The sequence below is a fragment of the Tachypleus tridentatus genome, chromosome 6 (assembly GCF_004210375.1).
Source record: "Tachypleus tridentatus isolate NWPU-2018 chromosome 6, ASM421037v1, whole genome shotgun sequence".
Classification (NCBI taxonomy): Eukaryota; Metazoa; Arthropoda; class Merostomata; order Xiphosura; family Limulidae; genus Tachypleus; species Tachypleus tridentatus.
In genome coordinates, this window is record NC_134830.1 from 67,674,559 (window position 1) to 67,691,549 (window position 16,991).

Consider the following 16,991-nt stretch of genomic DNA (forward strand, 5'->3'; position numbering starts at 1 on the left):
ATTGCATTGATACTCGTGTGGTCTGCGGGTAGAGACAGCGTTGGTGTGTTAACAGACATGGGAAAGATAGCGGCTTGTACTTCGATCTTATACTTCTTAATATTGGTACATTTAACAGTGCATGGGTTTAACTTGGAAATACGATTGCCTTTGATTAAACAAGGTGCCAAGGGCTCATATTTTGGGTTTTCAGTAGCTGAACACCTTGGTCCTGGTGGTGATAAAGACACCGATTTTTATCCCGTGTAAGTGAATTTATGTTATTTTAAAATATTTCATTACATTATTTTTCCCACTGTTAGTAAAGATAATCAGATGGCATCATATAAAAAGGAAATAAGTTTTCTTGCATGTTTATACTCATCAGTGTAACTCAACACGTCAGAAGCAAAGAACTGATGTGCAAAATATAGTTACTACCATTTATTCTAAACACATTTTTGCGTGTTAGTGGGGTGGTTATGTAAAAATGTCTTGTACACTATATACACACACACACACACACACGCACCGGCATTTTAAGTAAATATCGATCAAACCAAACCAAAAATAATATTTGCATATGTTTCAGTCACTGTTGACAATATTAAGTTAACTCGCATCGTTTTTGATGTATGCACGTATATATTATTTGGTAAACTGGCAAAGTTAAATTAAAAGCAAAGCTTTGTAGTCTCCAAAGGAATTTAACGTAAATGCCTCTAGTATCATGGTATAATAATCACATGGGACATAATAACGTGTAAGAGAATCTAATACTACACAGTAAGAAGATTAAAGTAATGTAGATAAGACCGTCTGAATTCTGTAATGTTTATGTTAGTGGTATATGCGTATTTGACTACTAGTGAAATTGGATATAAGACATTAATGCGATGGTAAAACTCAAAACTGTGTACCTAATCCATCATTTTAAAACTGACATACAGAGAATCAAAAACAAAGGGTCCCTCGTTGGTACAGCGGTAAGTCTACGGATTTACAACGCTAAAATCAGGGGTTCGATTTCCCTCGATGGACACAGCAGATAGCCCGATGTGGCTTTGCTGTAAGAGAAAAAAAAAACGCCACAAACAAGGACTTTCTTAGGAATATAACAAAATTCGGAAGTTTTCTTTGGGTTTAATTGCAAAATTTGGTTTGTAACTGTTAAGTGTATCACAAATAGAAACTACGTTTTTCTAAATTGTTACTTGTGAACAATAAGAAAAAGCAATGATAAACAAAAATTTACTTTTGTAATGTATTATTTCTAAGATTCCAAATTATTCTTTTCAGATAGTGCGGATATTTGAGAACGTCAGGATTGGTTTGTGTTCGTACGTGTAACTCTTTCTATTTTGTATGTGGCCCGTGTCCTTCCAAATAATTTCCTTCATCGAGTTAACAGCTTCCTATTCCAAACACCAAAAGTATGAAATTGCTTTAAATTCGTAATTGAACAATGTTTGCACATTCTGGGCGTGCACAGTCCGATTGTGTCAAACGAGCTTCGTTAAAAATGACCTTCGAGAGTTAGAAGTTACCTTGAAAATGCCAGTAGAAGTTTTTACTAGCGATAACGTAACCCATATTGAATTAAATGAAGGCAGACTTTACTTGTCTTGGTTTGTCAAGCTGATGAATGATCTGTATCGGGAAAAAAGGGGTTGAAGAATTTATTTGATTTCTATGAGCCAATATATTTGTTTAGGGTTTTTAACTCTATATAACAGCTATGCTTATGGTTCTGTTTATTGTAGCCTTTTTTGTTTTCCACAATTTTGATAAAAGTAGTAATATTCATAAATTTTATCAAACCCTCAACTTGTGTGTTTTTTTTAAAACATTAATTCATCATATGTACTTTTTAATTGTATATTACATAAAGATTTTTTGTATATATATACTTGATTATTAATTGTGTGTTGAGGAAAGTTTTTAAAGGATGCTCTAGAGAAATATTTTCGTCGTACACTTTTAACGCCACTAATTTGTGTAGATCAATTTAGATTGTGTAATAGCTCTATCTGTGCCTGAAACTTGCTTTTATCATGGCATAATCGGTAAGAAATAATACAAATATAGAGTACATTATAAGATTGTTTTAATTTACTTAGAGAAACTGAATTAACAGTTTACCCATTTAAATTTTTATGCACTAAATTAACTCGAAAATAAAACTAATACAGTAATTTTAATATTTTTATTTCTAGTGGTGTCACAATTAATAGCAGGGTGTTATTTCTTATGCATGGTGTGAATTGATAGAAAGTTAAGTACAATTAAAACAATCGATTTTACAAATTTAGATTTTTCTGTTTGAAAAGTATTTCAAAATCAACAACTCTCAAAGTATTTATTCTTATTTAGCTTGATATCTTAGAATAGATTTTCTTTCAGAAAAACACATCGATAGGTAGCAAGCTAACTTGACTGACTTGAGTTTTAATAAGTTAATATGAAGCTGTCGTTGAGTGCTTGCATTTTTTGTTATGTACACGTTCATGAGAGCTATTTGTTTTGGTCTGTAAGGTGCAGAAAAATCTGTTATACCTTTACCTTAAACCGCACATAGTTTTAAGATTGTTTAGTCCTTCTCTTTGTCACTCTTATCACGACGAGAGGGGATCTCAGTTCAAAAAGGAGGCTTGTCACGCCGAAGGTAAGGATGTTCCTGTAACTGCTGAAAGCTTTCATTGAACTAGTTTAATGTTTCATTTCAGTAAGCAGCAAACTCTATAAAGGCTCCACTTCATTCATTTTTGTTAAAGAGAAGTCGCAGTGTGAGTGCATGATTACAAAGGAAGAGGGGAAAGGGGCTTGTCAAATTTGTTTTTCCAGTTAACAAACTGTTGTTGGAAAGAAGTTTCCATGAATTAATTAGACAATTCAAACTCGTAAGTGCAGTGAAAAACAAACAGGTCAGTTGTACACTTAATTGAAATCCAAGTATCGCAAATTTGTTTGTCGTGATCTACCGGATTAGTTATTCTTGTGAAAAATGTTAGTTATTTTTCTGTAGTCAAAGTTTGATAAATAACGTGTTTTATATTCGGGAGTTATGTTTTCGTAGAATATAAACGCATTGGAACAGTGATATGTATTATGTTTGATATTGTTTTACCTGAATTACAGGACTTTAAAATTTAACCACCTCATTTAAGCGCGTTGTCATACCAAACATGCTCGCCCTTTCAGCCGTGGGGGTGTTATACGGTTACGGCCAATCCCACTATTCATGGGTAAAAGAGTAGCTTAAGAGTTGGCGGTGAGTGATTACGACTAGCTGCTTTCCCTCTAGTCTTGCACTACTAAATTAGGGACGGCTAGTGCAGATAGCCCTCGAGTAGCTTTGCGCGAAATTCAAAACAAACCAAACCAGTCATTTAAGCACTGCCAACCAACCCTTCACTTGGGTAATTTAACAGAAATTATTTAAAATAACATTCTTAATTATACACGGTACCATTGTATTTTGTTTTGTTTTTGAAAAATCTAGATGCATGCTTCTCCGAGTAATTTTTAAAAACCCATGATTTCACATTACCAGAATAACTTTTGGTCACATTCATAAATATATTTCCACAAAGGTTATTTTACTTTGTTCTTTCTGTGTGTAGATATGGAAATTACAACTCCTAGAAAGAGTTAACATGCTATTAAATGAAATTAACGTGGTAAGTTTGTAATACAATTTTTATTATAATTGTCTCAAATAATATATTAATCATGTTTTAATATTAAAATATTAATAAACTATATTAATTTCCAGTCAAAATAAGTACCTATTTAGAGCAAACCTACAAGTCGACCTACTGGTTCGTTATTTCTGGGTTTCACCAACCCTTAACAACTTGTTTCGCACGCAAAATAGCTGGGTGCGAACGAAATTCTTTCCGTAGGAGTTCTCTGTGCCACAGTCTGAGTGACAGTCGATTATCTTTGCTAACTCGTAGGTTGGTTCAGTTAACAAAAAAAACCTTTATCTGTTGGGTTACTTGTTTTGCAATACACCCTGCCGAGAGTAATTTTATTTCTATTCTTGGAGACACAATTACTGTGAACTCAAGGAAAAGTGTATAATTTTTTTAAGATTAGTAATTTTTGGTGTGAATTATTTTACGCTTTAGATCCTATATTTATATTTTTCGTTTAGTCATTTATGGACTAATTACAACACTTATACCGTACTCAAGCTGAATAAGATGATGCTGTACCAATTCTGGTTAGTTGATGGATAAACAAAATGTAGTGGAAGTCTCTTGTACGTTTACCATTTAGATTACCAGATAGAATTTTATTTTACTGTGGACAGTGTTTCATTAAGTACGTGTTTTAAAACAAAATAACCGTAAGCAATGTAGAAAAGCTCGGAGGGTAAAAGTATAGTGATTATACCCACAAACCTGTTCTGTTGCCAAAAAACTAATTTAAAAAATCACTTGTATGTATGTAATCAGTGGATTCGTTAAATTTTTAGATAGAAAACCATTATATTTTGTAAAAAGTTAAATAGGGTGGATAAGTTTTTTGTTCGTTTTATTCCGAAAAAATCAAATACAATTATAATGTAATTTTATTGTTAAAAGTCGGTTTCACAAAGAAATATAAAGCGCGTTGCAGAAAGTTTGTATTCTGAATAGAACAGTGCAAAGTCTTTATGTCGCATAGGAAACACTTTTTCGCGAATTACCAAATCAACATAAAAATGAAAGTTGTACTGCGAAAGGCGTCATCAGTCGAAATCAACACGAGTCGGTCTTGAGTATCAAAAATGACAATCATGTGCTCGCGAAGAGCATGCGAACTTGTGATGCATTCGTTGGTTTGGTATTTTAAAGAGTTAGTGTGTGGATTGTCTGTGTCACTGCACATTCCTAGAAAATATTAGAAAAATTACACACCATGTTTAAAATTCCTATATCTGGTAACAAGGAGAGAGAGAGAAGACTATTTCTCCCATAAACTTTCATACCTATAAATATGTGCACTTTAACGTTGTTTAAAATATACGATAAACTGCTTATCTAGCCATTTTGTACTTCGTTATTCCGCTGGTCTGTGATAACTGAGGATAAAATTTCTGAACTCTAGACGTTACAGTTGTCATGACATCCGAAATTGCCATCGTGGATCCAAACAAGACTTTCCGACGCGAATTTCTATTGTAGTGCGATTATAAAAGCATGTAAGGCACAAAAGTTGCAAAAAAGAGATGTCTGTACTGTTGACTTTTAAAGACATAGTAAAGGGGAAGAATTAGGCAGCAGATGAAAAAATAGGCTACAGAATGAACATCGTAGATAATGAAGAATGATAAATGTGTCGCGGGATGTAACCAAATAACACATGGTTCATTGTACCTCAACTAGAAATCTTCCTTGTAATGTTGGAGTATATAATTCATGTGAATTTTACAAAAGTTATATAATAATGATTTTTAGTACCTGAAATTTGGCATAATGAAGCATGTCGTTACATTGGACAAACCATGTGTCTACTTGTGTGACTGCAACAGTTTATTATAGTCCTGCAGACGATAAACAAATTTCAAAAATCCAATGAAAACTTCGTCAAAGGATTTGTGGTTGATACGGGTCATAGTTATTATGGTTGTTATAGGTTATAGCTATAATGATCAATTAAACACTTATAGTGAAGATAAATGTCAGTGATATCTGCACGCTATGAGGGTGATAAGTTTGCACCACCATGCCTAAATAAATACATCTGTGTGGCCTGGGTGTCACACGTCTAAGTTCATGTCAGCTACACTGTAAGGTAAGAGTACAAACGAGAATTCTTAATGTAGTATTCACAAAGACCTCCCATTGATTTCTGTACCTTTGTATTGCTGGAGCGGGGCCCTCGATGTATTCATCCGCGTACAGTCAATATGTTTTAGAAAGTACGTGAAGAGGAGGTGGACAACATTGACCTGCATTGGAAATTACACACCGATAATCTTTGAAAAGAATATTGCGCAGAACAGCATCAGTGATGGGAGAAAGTGGTGTAAGGCCATGGCACTGGTCAGTGTATCCCTACTACTGAGTGTGACGAAGATAGTACTTGCAATGGATACTCTTGAAAATGGTTCTTAGATTCGTATTTTATAGGCAACATCAGTTATGGAATGAAATTGAAATACGGTGTAACTAAACGAACATCACAGATTAAATTGTATAGAGCCAGATGATCAGTCTTAACTTAGCTATAGCAATAAATTAGATATGACTGTATTTTGGAGTATTTTAAACTTATTTGAATGCAAGAAATAAAAAGGAATACTCAAAGGTTTTATGCATAAATATGTAATTATCTCTGAATGACTTAATGTTATTCAAAAACAGTAGTACTTCATTTTGGTTTTATATAAGATTAAAACTAATTACTTAAGATTTTTCTTATGCATATCCACGTAAAAACCGTAAAAATAAAACTCTTTAAATAAGATTTCACACATCTAAACCTATTGGTAAAGAGAACGCTGTTTTGTTTATCTTGTTCACACAATACTTTATCAATGTAGTACCAATTCCCGAAATATTTATTCATACGTTTGTCTAGTGTATTACGAAAATATTGAATTCTATTTGGCTTAGAAAGTAATGCTATAAAAAGGGGGCGTGGGCCGCCCTATTCAACCATTTTGTGCCGTATCGTGCGATATATTTATTTGATGCAAAGGCATCCGTGCTACGTGGGATCGCCACTTTCGTTTTGTGCCGCCTTCACGTACTTTGCACAAACCTCATTGCTAATTTATATCCTTATTCCCAGCATTAAGCGGTGAAAATTGAAACGACTATCAAACTCGAACTGTCTTATCGGTTATCTATTTAAAATCTACCTTCGAAGAAGGGGGACATAGTGAAGAGGGGTTGTCTTATTTGTACTAATGTTGTCAAGGTTAGTTTAGTCCGTCCCCCAAAAACAATTGTGACATCAGACAGATGGATTTCCAGCACCCATGCATAAGGTAAACATCTTGATGTGAGGAGGGTGTAGGAATACACTTAGTGTAATTGTACATTCCAGAACTTCTGTGTGTGAAGAGAGAATTAGTGAATAACAATGCGGACCTTAATCAGAATTTACCGTTACTTTGTTTTGAAACGTGTGCTATACAAACTATAGTTTGTGACTGAAAGTTGAGCGTCAACATGTAGTGGTGTAAACCGTGTATTATAGACCAAACATACAGACAGTTTATCGCTCGAAACATATACAAAACCCTCCTTGTTGTACACATGTGAAATGCAAGAGCTGTTGGGTGAGAAAAACTAAATATTCTATTGGTGGGTAAATTTTCGACAGATCATGGTGCGCGCACAAGACATCTTCGGACGAAACTGAGATAGGAGTTTATTAAAGATATAAACTCCAATATTCGTGTGTATATATACAAATGTACTTCGCTGCTGTGTTAAGTCAGGGCATCGAATTACACACGTGTGTGTGTGTATATATATAGCTTATAGTAATTACACATGTGCGTTTTACTGTTTGCTTTGATATTCCGTTTACAAATTGCAGTTACGAGCGCCACGCCCACTGTAGTTTCTGGTCTGTTTGTTTATGTTTAAAGCACCGCATGACTTTATATTTTAGCATTACTCTTAACCTGCCAAAAATAACTGATTTCACGTGTTTAAAACGTGCGTTTATGGTAACTTACAGTTTCATACATATGTGTTAATGTCATACATGTACGCTAAAATCTCACCTGAAACAGAGGCCTCATGTACTTCGAGTTCTCTCTTAATTTTGCCTAACACTGTACTGATATTTGATCATTCTCTTCGAACGTAACACACGTGCACACTAAGTTCTCCGTTTTTCTCCAAGTGGTTCTTCACGTTGTGTGAAATTATCTACGAATCACGTCTCTCTTTTCCTTTTTTTTTTTTTTTTTCGTTTCTATCGTGACTGCTGATCCCGGCTTTCAGCAATTAATAAAGTGTATCGCGCCAGGAAAACAGCAAAAACTCGTTTATTGCTTCATTTCTTTACAATTCATTCAAATCCGAAGTAATCCGAGCTAGTTTTGTTTGCACATGTTTTATTCGATTCGCGGATTTCACTATAAACTTTTGGTTTTTATTATCATAACGCTATAGGCATTATAAACATTTTAACATTTCCTTGTTACATTTTTATTTATTTCCACTTAATAAAGACAACGTATTTAGTGCAATGTGCATTTAAACATCTTGTTATCAATGTGTACCAATAATATTTTTCGCATTATGAACGGATATCAATTCCTGTGAAATTGTTCAAAATTTTTCTAAGACTAACATGGAAATTCTAAATGTTAACTTCATATAAATAGTTGATATGCTTTGATGCACGGGCATTGAAACACACAATACTCGCTTAAAGTAATTTGACTTCTCCGGAATCATGTTATTAATTAGCAAAATATCCCTTGTTACTGCTGGTTCGCTGTATGAAGTGGAGAACGGGTTATATGAGGGTTAGAAACTTGTTTAACGTTCGTGATCATTTAGTGAATTCGTATAAAAACATTGCACTATAGCAGATTCAATTGCAAGTATTAGTAACGTAATTTATGTAGACGTATGTGAAGTTGATGGACAGTTTATTGTTTGAAGTTTATTGTTGTAAGCAATATCAGCGATACTTTTCAGTGACGTGTGATAGCTTGTCAGAGCTAATGTGAAACACCATGGTAATAGCAAAGTTCCTCGCAACTGAAGACACAACAAGTCACTATTTTCTGTCCTATAGATAAACAGAAATGTAGTACGCTTAAGCTATGTAGTGTAAACCTTTCAACATGGTAAAATCTAAACTGCATTTGAAATGTCAAGATTTTGTTGTGCCGTATTCGAAATAACATCGTTTTCAGTTTGCTGTTAAGATCGAAGGTTAACAACGGGTTATATGCGCTGCCACTACAGGTATCAATCTATGAAGCACAGTTTTCCAAGTCTTTAAGTTAAAATAGCTGAGTCACCGAGGAGTAAAAAGGATTCACAAATGTCTGCTTGTTATTATGTTATAAATGAGCATCCCAAGAATCACAAGAATTATGCACTCCGTAGGTTACTACATAGCATAACGTAAACTTAAAGCAAGAAAAAAAAATTCACTCTTAAATTTTGTTTTTATTTACCCTTGAAGCAGAACATTTTGGGGACTGCAGAAGTACATTTAATATTAGTAAACTTCTCGAGTACAACTATTACAGTGTGAAATGAAGTTTTGTGAAGGGTAAGTTTTCCAAAATTTTTATTTGTTGCAACGCATCAGAATTAGGGTAAGTAAATGAATGTGTAATTGAGTAGAATTTCTTACGTGCATTAAGTTCGGTAACTTTATTTGAGAAATAATTCTCTTTTCATATAATGTTTGCGAGAACAAACATGTGTTCGAAAATATAATACAATGAAGAGAGAACCGTAGACTTTTTATACGTTTGAATTGTTTTGAAAGATATTAGATGGCCTTGTCGACTATACATGTAGGGAGTTAGTTATACGGCTTCAGCCACTTTCGTTTTTATATAATTGAAACTTATAATTGCATGCTTGAGCAACAGTGTTTTAGTGTAAAGTGCAAGACAACCACCAAAAGAAAATGTTTGCTCGTGTAAATGACATTTTTCAATATCATTATCGTGCTTACGTGTAGAATTACAGGTATGCATATGTACATGTAGTCAGAATTTGGGGAAGGTACAACCTTGTAATCCCATGGCTATTTTTTCGTTAATTTTTTTATTCTCGAAGTTGTTTTTGAGTTGCTTACTGTCCTGTGATGACTTTCTATTGCTGGACGGATTTTTTTGAATTATTTAATAAGAAGAATGCAAAGTCCAGTCCAACTAATGATAATGAAAAACTTATTTGTTGAAATTCAGTTGTACAACTTGGCTTTACCATCGTTTAATGATAGGCCTAAATTCGTAGTGGACGCAAGTAGAATAATTCCGCCGTCTTACTAATTTTATTGCATATATGGTACTTCTCGCTATTCTTCGTCGAAAAGCAAATTCGGTATTCACAAACTGAACTAATTAGCTGACAATTATAGACAAACTAACTGGATAACTCATTCAATCTGTGTTCTAGCCTATCTCGCTTTTATATTGTTGAAATAGTTTCCTTTACTTTCAAGAAAGTTCTAGTTTTTCAGCTATACCCATCATACACCTCGAAACTTCCTTGTACCAACAATAGTACAAACATTTAAGTTTTAAAAAAATAATAAAAACATAGTTTATAACACTGTAGTTTGAAAAGTTGGCATAAGCGACAGTTTACTGTTTTATGTAAGACGTACCATAATGCGATATTATCGGATTTTCAGCCCATATTATAAAGTATACCCTCAAATAAAGCTCGTGTATGTAATAAAAAAAAAATTAGAATCTAACTCGCAAGTTATTAGCGTTACTACTTTTGAGCCCACAAGACAATATAATTAAAACACGGAGACTAAAAGGTTGGTGTAATGTCTTTATTCGTATAAATAAATCCATTGTTTCTCAACCCTGAACTGAATAATCGTAATTCAGAGTTTACAAATTAAATAGAACCATTACAGTTTAATTAAAATAGATCCGTTAAATTTGAATTCTCGAATTTTGACGTTTGTTTTGAATTTCGTGCAAAGCGATACGAGGGCTATCTTCGCTAGCCTTCCCTAATTTACTAGTGTAAGGCTAGAGGGAAGGCAGCTAAGTCATCACCCATCGCCAGCTCTTGGGCTACTTTTACTAAGAAAAAGTGGGATTGATCGTTGCTTAATAACTCTCCCCACGGCTGAAAGGGCGAGCATGTTTGGTGTGACGGAGATCAGAGCTCTCGAAAATTACGAGTCGAGCGCCTTAAACACCTGGTTATGCCGGGTGAGTTTTGACGTACAGAACCAGTTTGGCGAAATGATAGTTGAAGTATAGGAGAAAAAGGAATTTCACGCATGAATAGGTGTACAGTTAAAGGTTTCTCTACTGTATATTTTTGAATCCATAACCTAGTTAGAATGTTCACAATAACCATGCATTAATGTCGGATGAACTTTATTTAATTTTATTTCAATTAAAATAAGTTCAGATGTTTCGTCTGCCATTTTACCCTGAAATTAAGTAACGACTGTGTATTTTCCAATATCTTCCTAGCTAGCTTCACGTCTGTCATATTAGAACCTACAAAAAATAGCTCATAATCAAAATACTTTCTCGAAATTGTTACTCTCTACTCATCAGAGATGATCACTTTAGAAGTTTCGTAAGAAAAATCGTTAAGATAAACTAGTATACTTAAACACACTTACTATATGACCGTAATAAATTAAGATTTCTACAAGTTATTCACAGTACCTTAACTTTTTATAACGTGCAATGCAAAATAATTTTTCTTAAGGGAATGAAAACGTACGTACAGCTATTGTGACATATAAACCTAAAATTTCTTCTAATAATCATAAGAGAATTTTAGACCGAAATTTGTATTTAATAACAGTTGTAAAGCGATCTAACTTTGCTACTTGGCGCTTACATGTGTGTTTTCTTATAGCAAAGCCACATCGGGCTCTGCTGAACCTACCGAGGGGAATCGAACCCCTGATTTTAGCGTTGTAAATCCGAAGACTTACCGCTGTACTAGCGGGGAGCGAGGCGCTCACATAGTGATTTCATTTTACGTACGTGCCAGGGGACAACATATTATCAATACGCTTTAATGGGTACTGGACATATGTTGTTAATTCGCTCCCATGGTGTTACATGAACGTTCTCTGCCTCGCGCTGAAAATTGAAGCAGGAGTCGCTAAGAAAACAGTTGGAGGTTTCTCAAACTTTCAGATGGGGATAATTCGTGTTCCTTTGATCGATAACCGCGGCAAGTTATGTTTGGATTTAGTAACAGTAGCAGGCGGCCACAGCGGTTGCTAATGGATTGCAATTTATGGTCAAGTAGTGACTGATGAACGAACGTGGTTTGAACTGACTAATCTGTGAACAAGATGAATAATACATGGAATCGATTGGTTATCAGTCCTATCAAAGTAGATGAGCTGTTTCCTGTACGTCGTACAACGGCTGTTGATTCATTTGGTTCATTGTGATTACTTAACCCTCTGAGGTTACTTTTATATTTTTCCTCAACGTTCTCCACCCCTTATCTTTAGAAGTGACCAAAGGTAATATTGTATTAGTTCGTCCATTAGTTCTGAATGAATATCCTGTGTGACGCATAGACTGACACTATTAGCTAGTTAAAATGATAGTGAACGGCGGTGATTGCTTAGTGGTCCAATCGGATGGCATATTTCAACCAAAACCGTAGTAGCCCCTTAAGATTTTTGTGAAGTAGTTATTTTTATTACTGTTGATGTTTAGACGTACTCGGAAAGAATGGGTTTTATATATTTCACCGAGAATCTTTACTGTGTTAAAATTGCCATCCGTCTAGGGCAGGGGTCGGCATCTTGCACCTGTTTAACCTGCACTGTCTAGTTATTGAAATATTGCGGCTTCATCTCGCGTTTTTACAGAATCTGAAAAATAAAACTGCTCTTCTTGTTTCTTGGGTTGCTTAACCCTGGTCTAGTGTTATATAATAAAGTAATATATTAAGCGGTGTTGAATATCCTTAGAGGGCTCTTGTACACTTGTTGATGAGAAAATTATTGCTTTTATAATATAGTATACATTAAAATATGCATTTCTGAATAGTGATGCTAAACTTGACGAAACAATAAATGATTAGAATAAGTGCTGTAAAGTTTGTGTTTACGTTTGCTAAGAAGTACATCATTGTTTGTTACTGAGCACAAAGCCACACAAAGGGGACGATCTATGCTCTACTGACCACTGGTATGAAAACCCGGTTTCTAGCTGTACAAACATGTCACTGGGAGGCTTACGTACGAGAGATACGAACTTAGCAACTAATGTATTGTTACGTGTGTTAACGTACTATTTCAAATAACGAGAAATTTGAATTCAGAAGTTAATTAAATGTTAATACCTATGAGATTTAGAATATTTGCTAACAATTTTCTTTTCTAACAGAAGATAGAAATTAACACGGTCAATATTTGTGATCAAAATTGTAAACTGTGTGTTTTTTTCAACCAAACTTCTTAATGTTTCCATTTTGGGATTCGAAATCAGAGGTATATGAAAAGAAAACTTTTCGAAACCATTTGGTTTCATTGCGCAGCTTAACTTGCGAGTTCTGCTGCTGAATGTAAGACTTGATAGTGAATTGTGATAGATAAGAGGCTCAGAAGTGTTACTTTTACACACCTTTGATTTCGTATCTAAAATGGGCAACTTAAGGATATGAGAAAGAAAAAAAATTTGCAGCTTACGTGATTTTTATTTAAAGCATTAGCCATATTAGTTTCTTCAACTTTCAGTGTTTAAAACAACTTTTAAGAGTATATATTACTAAAATGTTCTTTCGTTGGAGGGTTCTTTTAAATTATATGGTGAAGGTAATTCAAAGTTCACATAATGATAAAATTAATTTATTCCTTGATGCTTTTACTGGTTTGATTTGCTTTAACTCAAGACATGATGACGAGTGACTTTCCAACATGAATATTATATTAAATACACCATACTAATGTAAAAAAGAAACTTATTTGTTGAATTTCAGGACTGATCAAACATATCTGAAAACAAAACGCTTTATTAAAAGAATATTTTCTGTTGACTAGGGACAACTGTAGTATTTCCTCAATCCTTTACTGAAACTCGTTTATGATCAACACCTTAATTTACTGGAAAATCTGACTTAAAGAAAATCTCTAGGTTTATTAGACTTAAACATTTTGATCTTAATATCATTGTAAATTGTAGCTTCTTTATAGCTGACATCTAAATTATGACATTAAAAATTAGCATAAATCAATGTATATATTGTGATTTAGTCCTATGAAAGATTTTTTTTCACATAAACACAAAAATGCCTAAATAATTAGCAGTAAATATTACTAATTTATCGTAAGACATCTAAAATACAGTTAATTGATAAAATAGCTGAAATGGAGTATGAGGCACATGACCAGACATGACCTCGTGGTTAGGGTACTCAGCTTCTAATTTGTGGGTCATGGTTTCGAATTCTGTAACCGAACATGCTCACTCTTTCAGCCCCGAGGGCGTTATAAAGTGATAGTTCCCACTACTCGTTAGTAAAGAGTAACCCCAGAGTTTGTGATGAGTGGCCTTTATTAACTGCATTCCCTCTAGTCTATCACTTAAATTAGAGACTGCTATCGAGTACAACAATAGAATACACAGGAAACTCAATGTTATATTCTTGTTCTTAAGAAGAAAGTTATGCTAATTTAAAAGAAATATACTTCAAAAAAGGTTAGCAATAAATGGATGGTATAAGTTGTAGCTAAATTGTAATATATCTTGCAGTTTTTCGTAAAATATACAGAAATATAAATTTTTGGCAGCGTAAGAGCTAAGACAGTTTTATTTCTCTAGTAGAATAGTTGTCGTTTGAAATCGGATGCTGTATAGGCAGTACAGTTAATTTAGTTTAATAAAAAGCTTGGCAGATATATGAATAAGGTTTTGCTTTAAGATTTTTTAAAAAAATTCTTTTATAATTGGTTTAGTTTAGAGGATGGAATAGCCAAGACGGACCAATAGGTCCTATGTTGTCCCATAACATTGTTTAAAAATTGTATCATGACAGAGTTAAGCTATTATTACAAATTTATTCGTGCCCTATGCAGCATTTATTTCCATTGGCTTCTCTAAAATTCATTCAGTTCGTTATATTAGTTATATTAATTAGTGGGTTATTATACCCGAAATTAAAGCTTTTTGATTCTTTGAAAAATTGTCAAAAATCCTCATAAGAATAATTTCTGTGAAAGTAGACCGAGGACCGCCTGTAAGGGCACCTGCTTTAACCACTCGCACCACTATACAACAGTGTGTTGTCTGATTCTGTATACACTAAAATGACATCACGTAAGGGAAAGTTTAATGTAGAAATTTTCACTGTAGTGACGTGAGTCATACGTGCGCATGGCATGAATCACGAGAAGAATTATGCATTCTGTAGATTAAAATACAATATGATAATAAGAAAAGTAAAAAAATATTTGTTACTCTTGAAACAGAATATTTTCAGGGACCCTGCAGAAGTATATATAGTAAGTAAAGTTATTTATGATTATTCGTTGCCCTGGTTGGTCACAAAGCGTTTGATTGACTGCATAGTTAAAGATAAAACAATTAAGTCTCCAACATCTCGTAAATGTTTATGAACGTGCGAAACATTACTGAATTGTCTGGAAAAGCGCTCATTATTGTTACTATCGATGACTTATTAGCAAAGTGAATAAATCTTTTATTTCTCAATTAAACAATGCGCAAGCTTAACGTATAGCTTTGAGATATCAACTATCCCATTATACCATTGCACATATGCATGATGTTGGTAAAGTAGACATTACGATTGAAAGTGCATATTTTTTAGGAAGTACGTGTTTAAAGTATAAAATTTTAAATCTTAGCATGACGCCTGTTGTTTGTGACGAAAGGACACTTTTGAAAAATAGTGAGTTCCATTTAATATAAATATATAAAAAAAAACTTAACTCATTAAGCTCATAGAAATTTGTTTTGCATACCACTAAAAAGCAGACTGCCTGTGGCTTAATGTGGGTTGGGGATCTATAGATTGAAGATTGAGATCTCGTTACAGCAAAATTGTAATTTGCATTTTTAGGCCGGAAGTTTGTTGAAGAGTTTGTGGAGAGTGCTTTTGACTAGCTGTACCCCCCCCCCCCCGTAATCTGTTAGTTCAAACGTAGGCAGTTAACGCTTTAGTAATGACGAAACTTTGTAGAATGGACGGCAATTGCCTGTTGTGGAGAGACAAGTGTAGAGGACGACGATTCGAAAGTCTTCCGCCTCTATACTTGTCTCCAAAATAGGCAGTCGCCGTTCCTTCTACAAGTTTCATTATGAATACTCTGCCTAAACAATCTATAAAAAAAACAACAAAAAACGCTTTAGAAACTTTGCTCAAATAAACTAAAAGAAACAAACGCTATACATCAATTTAGCATTTATAAAGAGTAAGCTAGCTAAATCGGTGCAAGTATCATTCGTTGTACTTTAGCGGATGCATGAAACCTGTACAGCACGAAATTGAATTTTTTTAAAATTAGTTAAGCTTTATCTTATTCAAATACTGGGAATTAAACCAAAGGTAAAGTTTTATGTAACATCGTTTTTATTAGATATGTAAACTTTTGTTTATTCATGAAAATGACAGGTAATGTAATAAAACTTGTAAACACAATTACAATGTTATTTTAATATATCCGTATTTCACTTTTTTAATAATTCATATTCAGTTGACAAAAATAAACAATGAAAAGAAGGGAAACATAACGGTATGTTTTGTAGTGTTTATTGATACCCAAGCGGTAAGTAATCAAGATCAGTCACAAGCAGCAGAAATGTTTTTTTTGTAAAGGAAAATCGAACACCGGAAGCAATGGAAAAGAATCTTACACTAAGGAAACAAAGAATAACACTTTGCTTATAAAAATCGTGGGGTTGTTACTCTGTAGCACTGAGTCCAAAATTAACTGATTGTTAGAATAAAGAGAAATCAACTGTTTCCCTCCACATTCAAGAAATAATTGTGTATACCACACTGTTTAAGTCACAAAAAACTCCTAATGCGGTATCCCACTGTCCTAGATACCTACGAAGGTAATAATTTTTATTTATTTAAAGAGAAATTAGTAACTCGGATGATACAAATTCATTACCCCTACATTTAGGGGAGCTGTGGCACAGGAGCATGGTTAAGCAAGTGTAAGCTTTATGAAATTGTCACTAATATGTAGCCGCCGAGCGTTAACTAATTCTGGAACATCTGTGAAAACAAAATATATGAATATAACTGATTAAAGATGTGCTGTTTTATGATTATAAAAGGATAAAGGATTGACGTTTTCAACTGGTATATATTCAGTGAGAA

General features: G+C 33.8%; 1 protein-coding gene across 6 annotated transcripts in view; it reads left to right on the forward strand.

The window, feature by feature from the left end:
* The first annotated feature begins 13 nt into the window (after positions 1-13).
* Positions 14-16,991, forward strand: part of LOC143252734 (integrin alpha-PS1-like) — a 156,252-nt gene continuing 139,274 nt past the window's right edge. For 2 of the 6 annotated variants that reach the window (XM_076505322.1, XM_076505323.1), the window contains exon 1: positions 40-245. In XM_076505322.1, coding sequence (XP_076361437.1) covers positions 58-245 — 188 coding nt within the window. In that variant the 5' untranslated portion in view covers positions 40-57. Of the gene's footprint in view, positions 246-16,991 lie in introns of all 6 variants that reach the window. The other 4 variants (XM_076505325.1, XM_076505324.1, XM_076505327.1 and 1 more) reach the window with 4 other exon arrangements.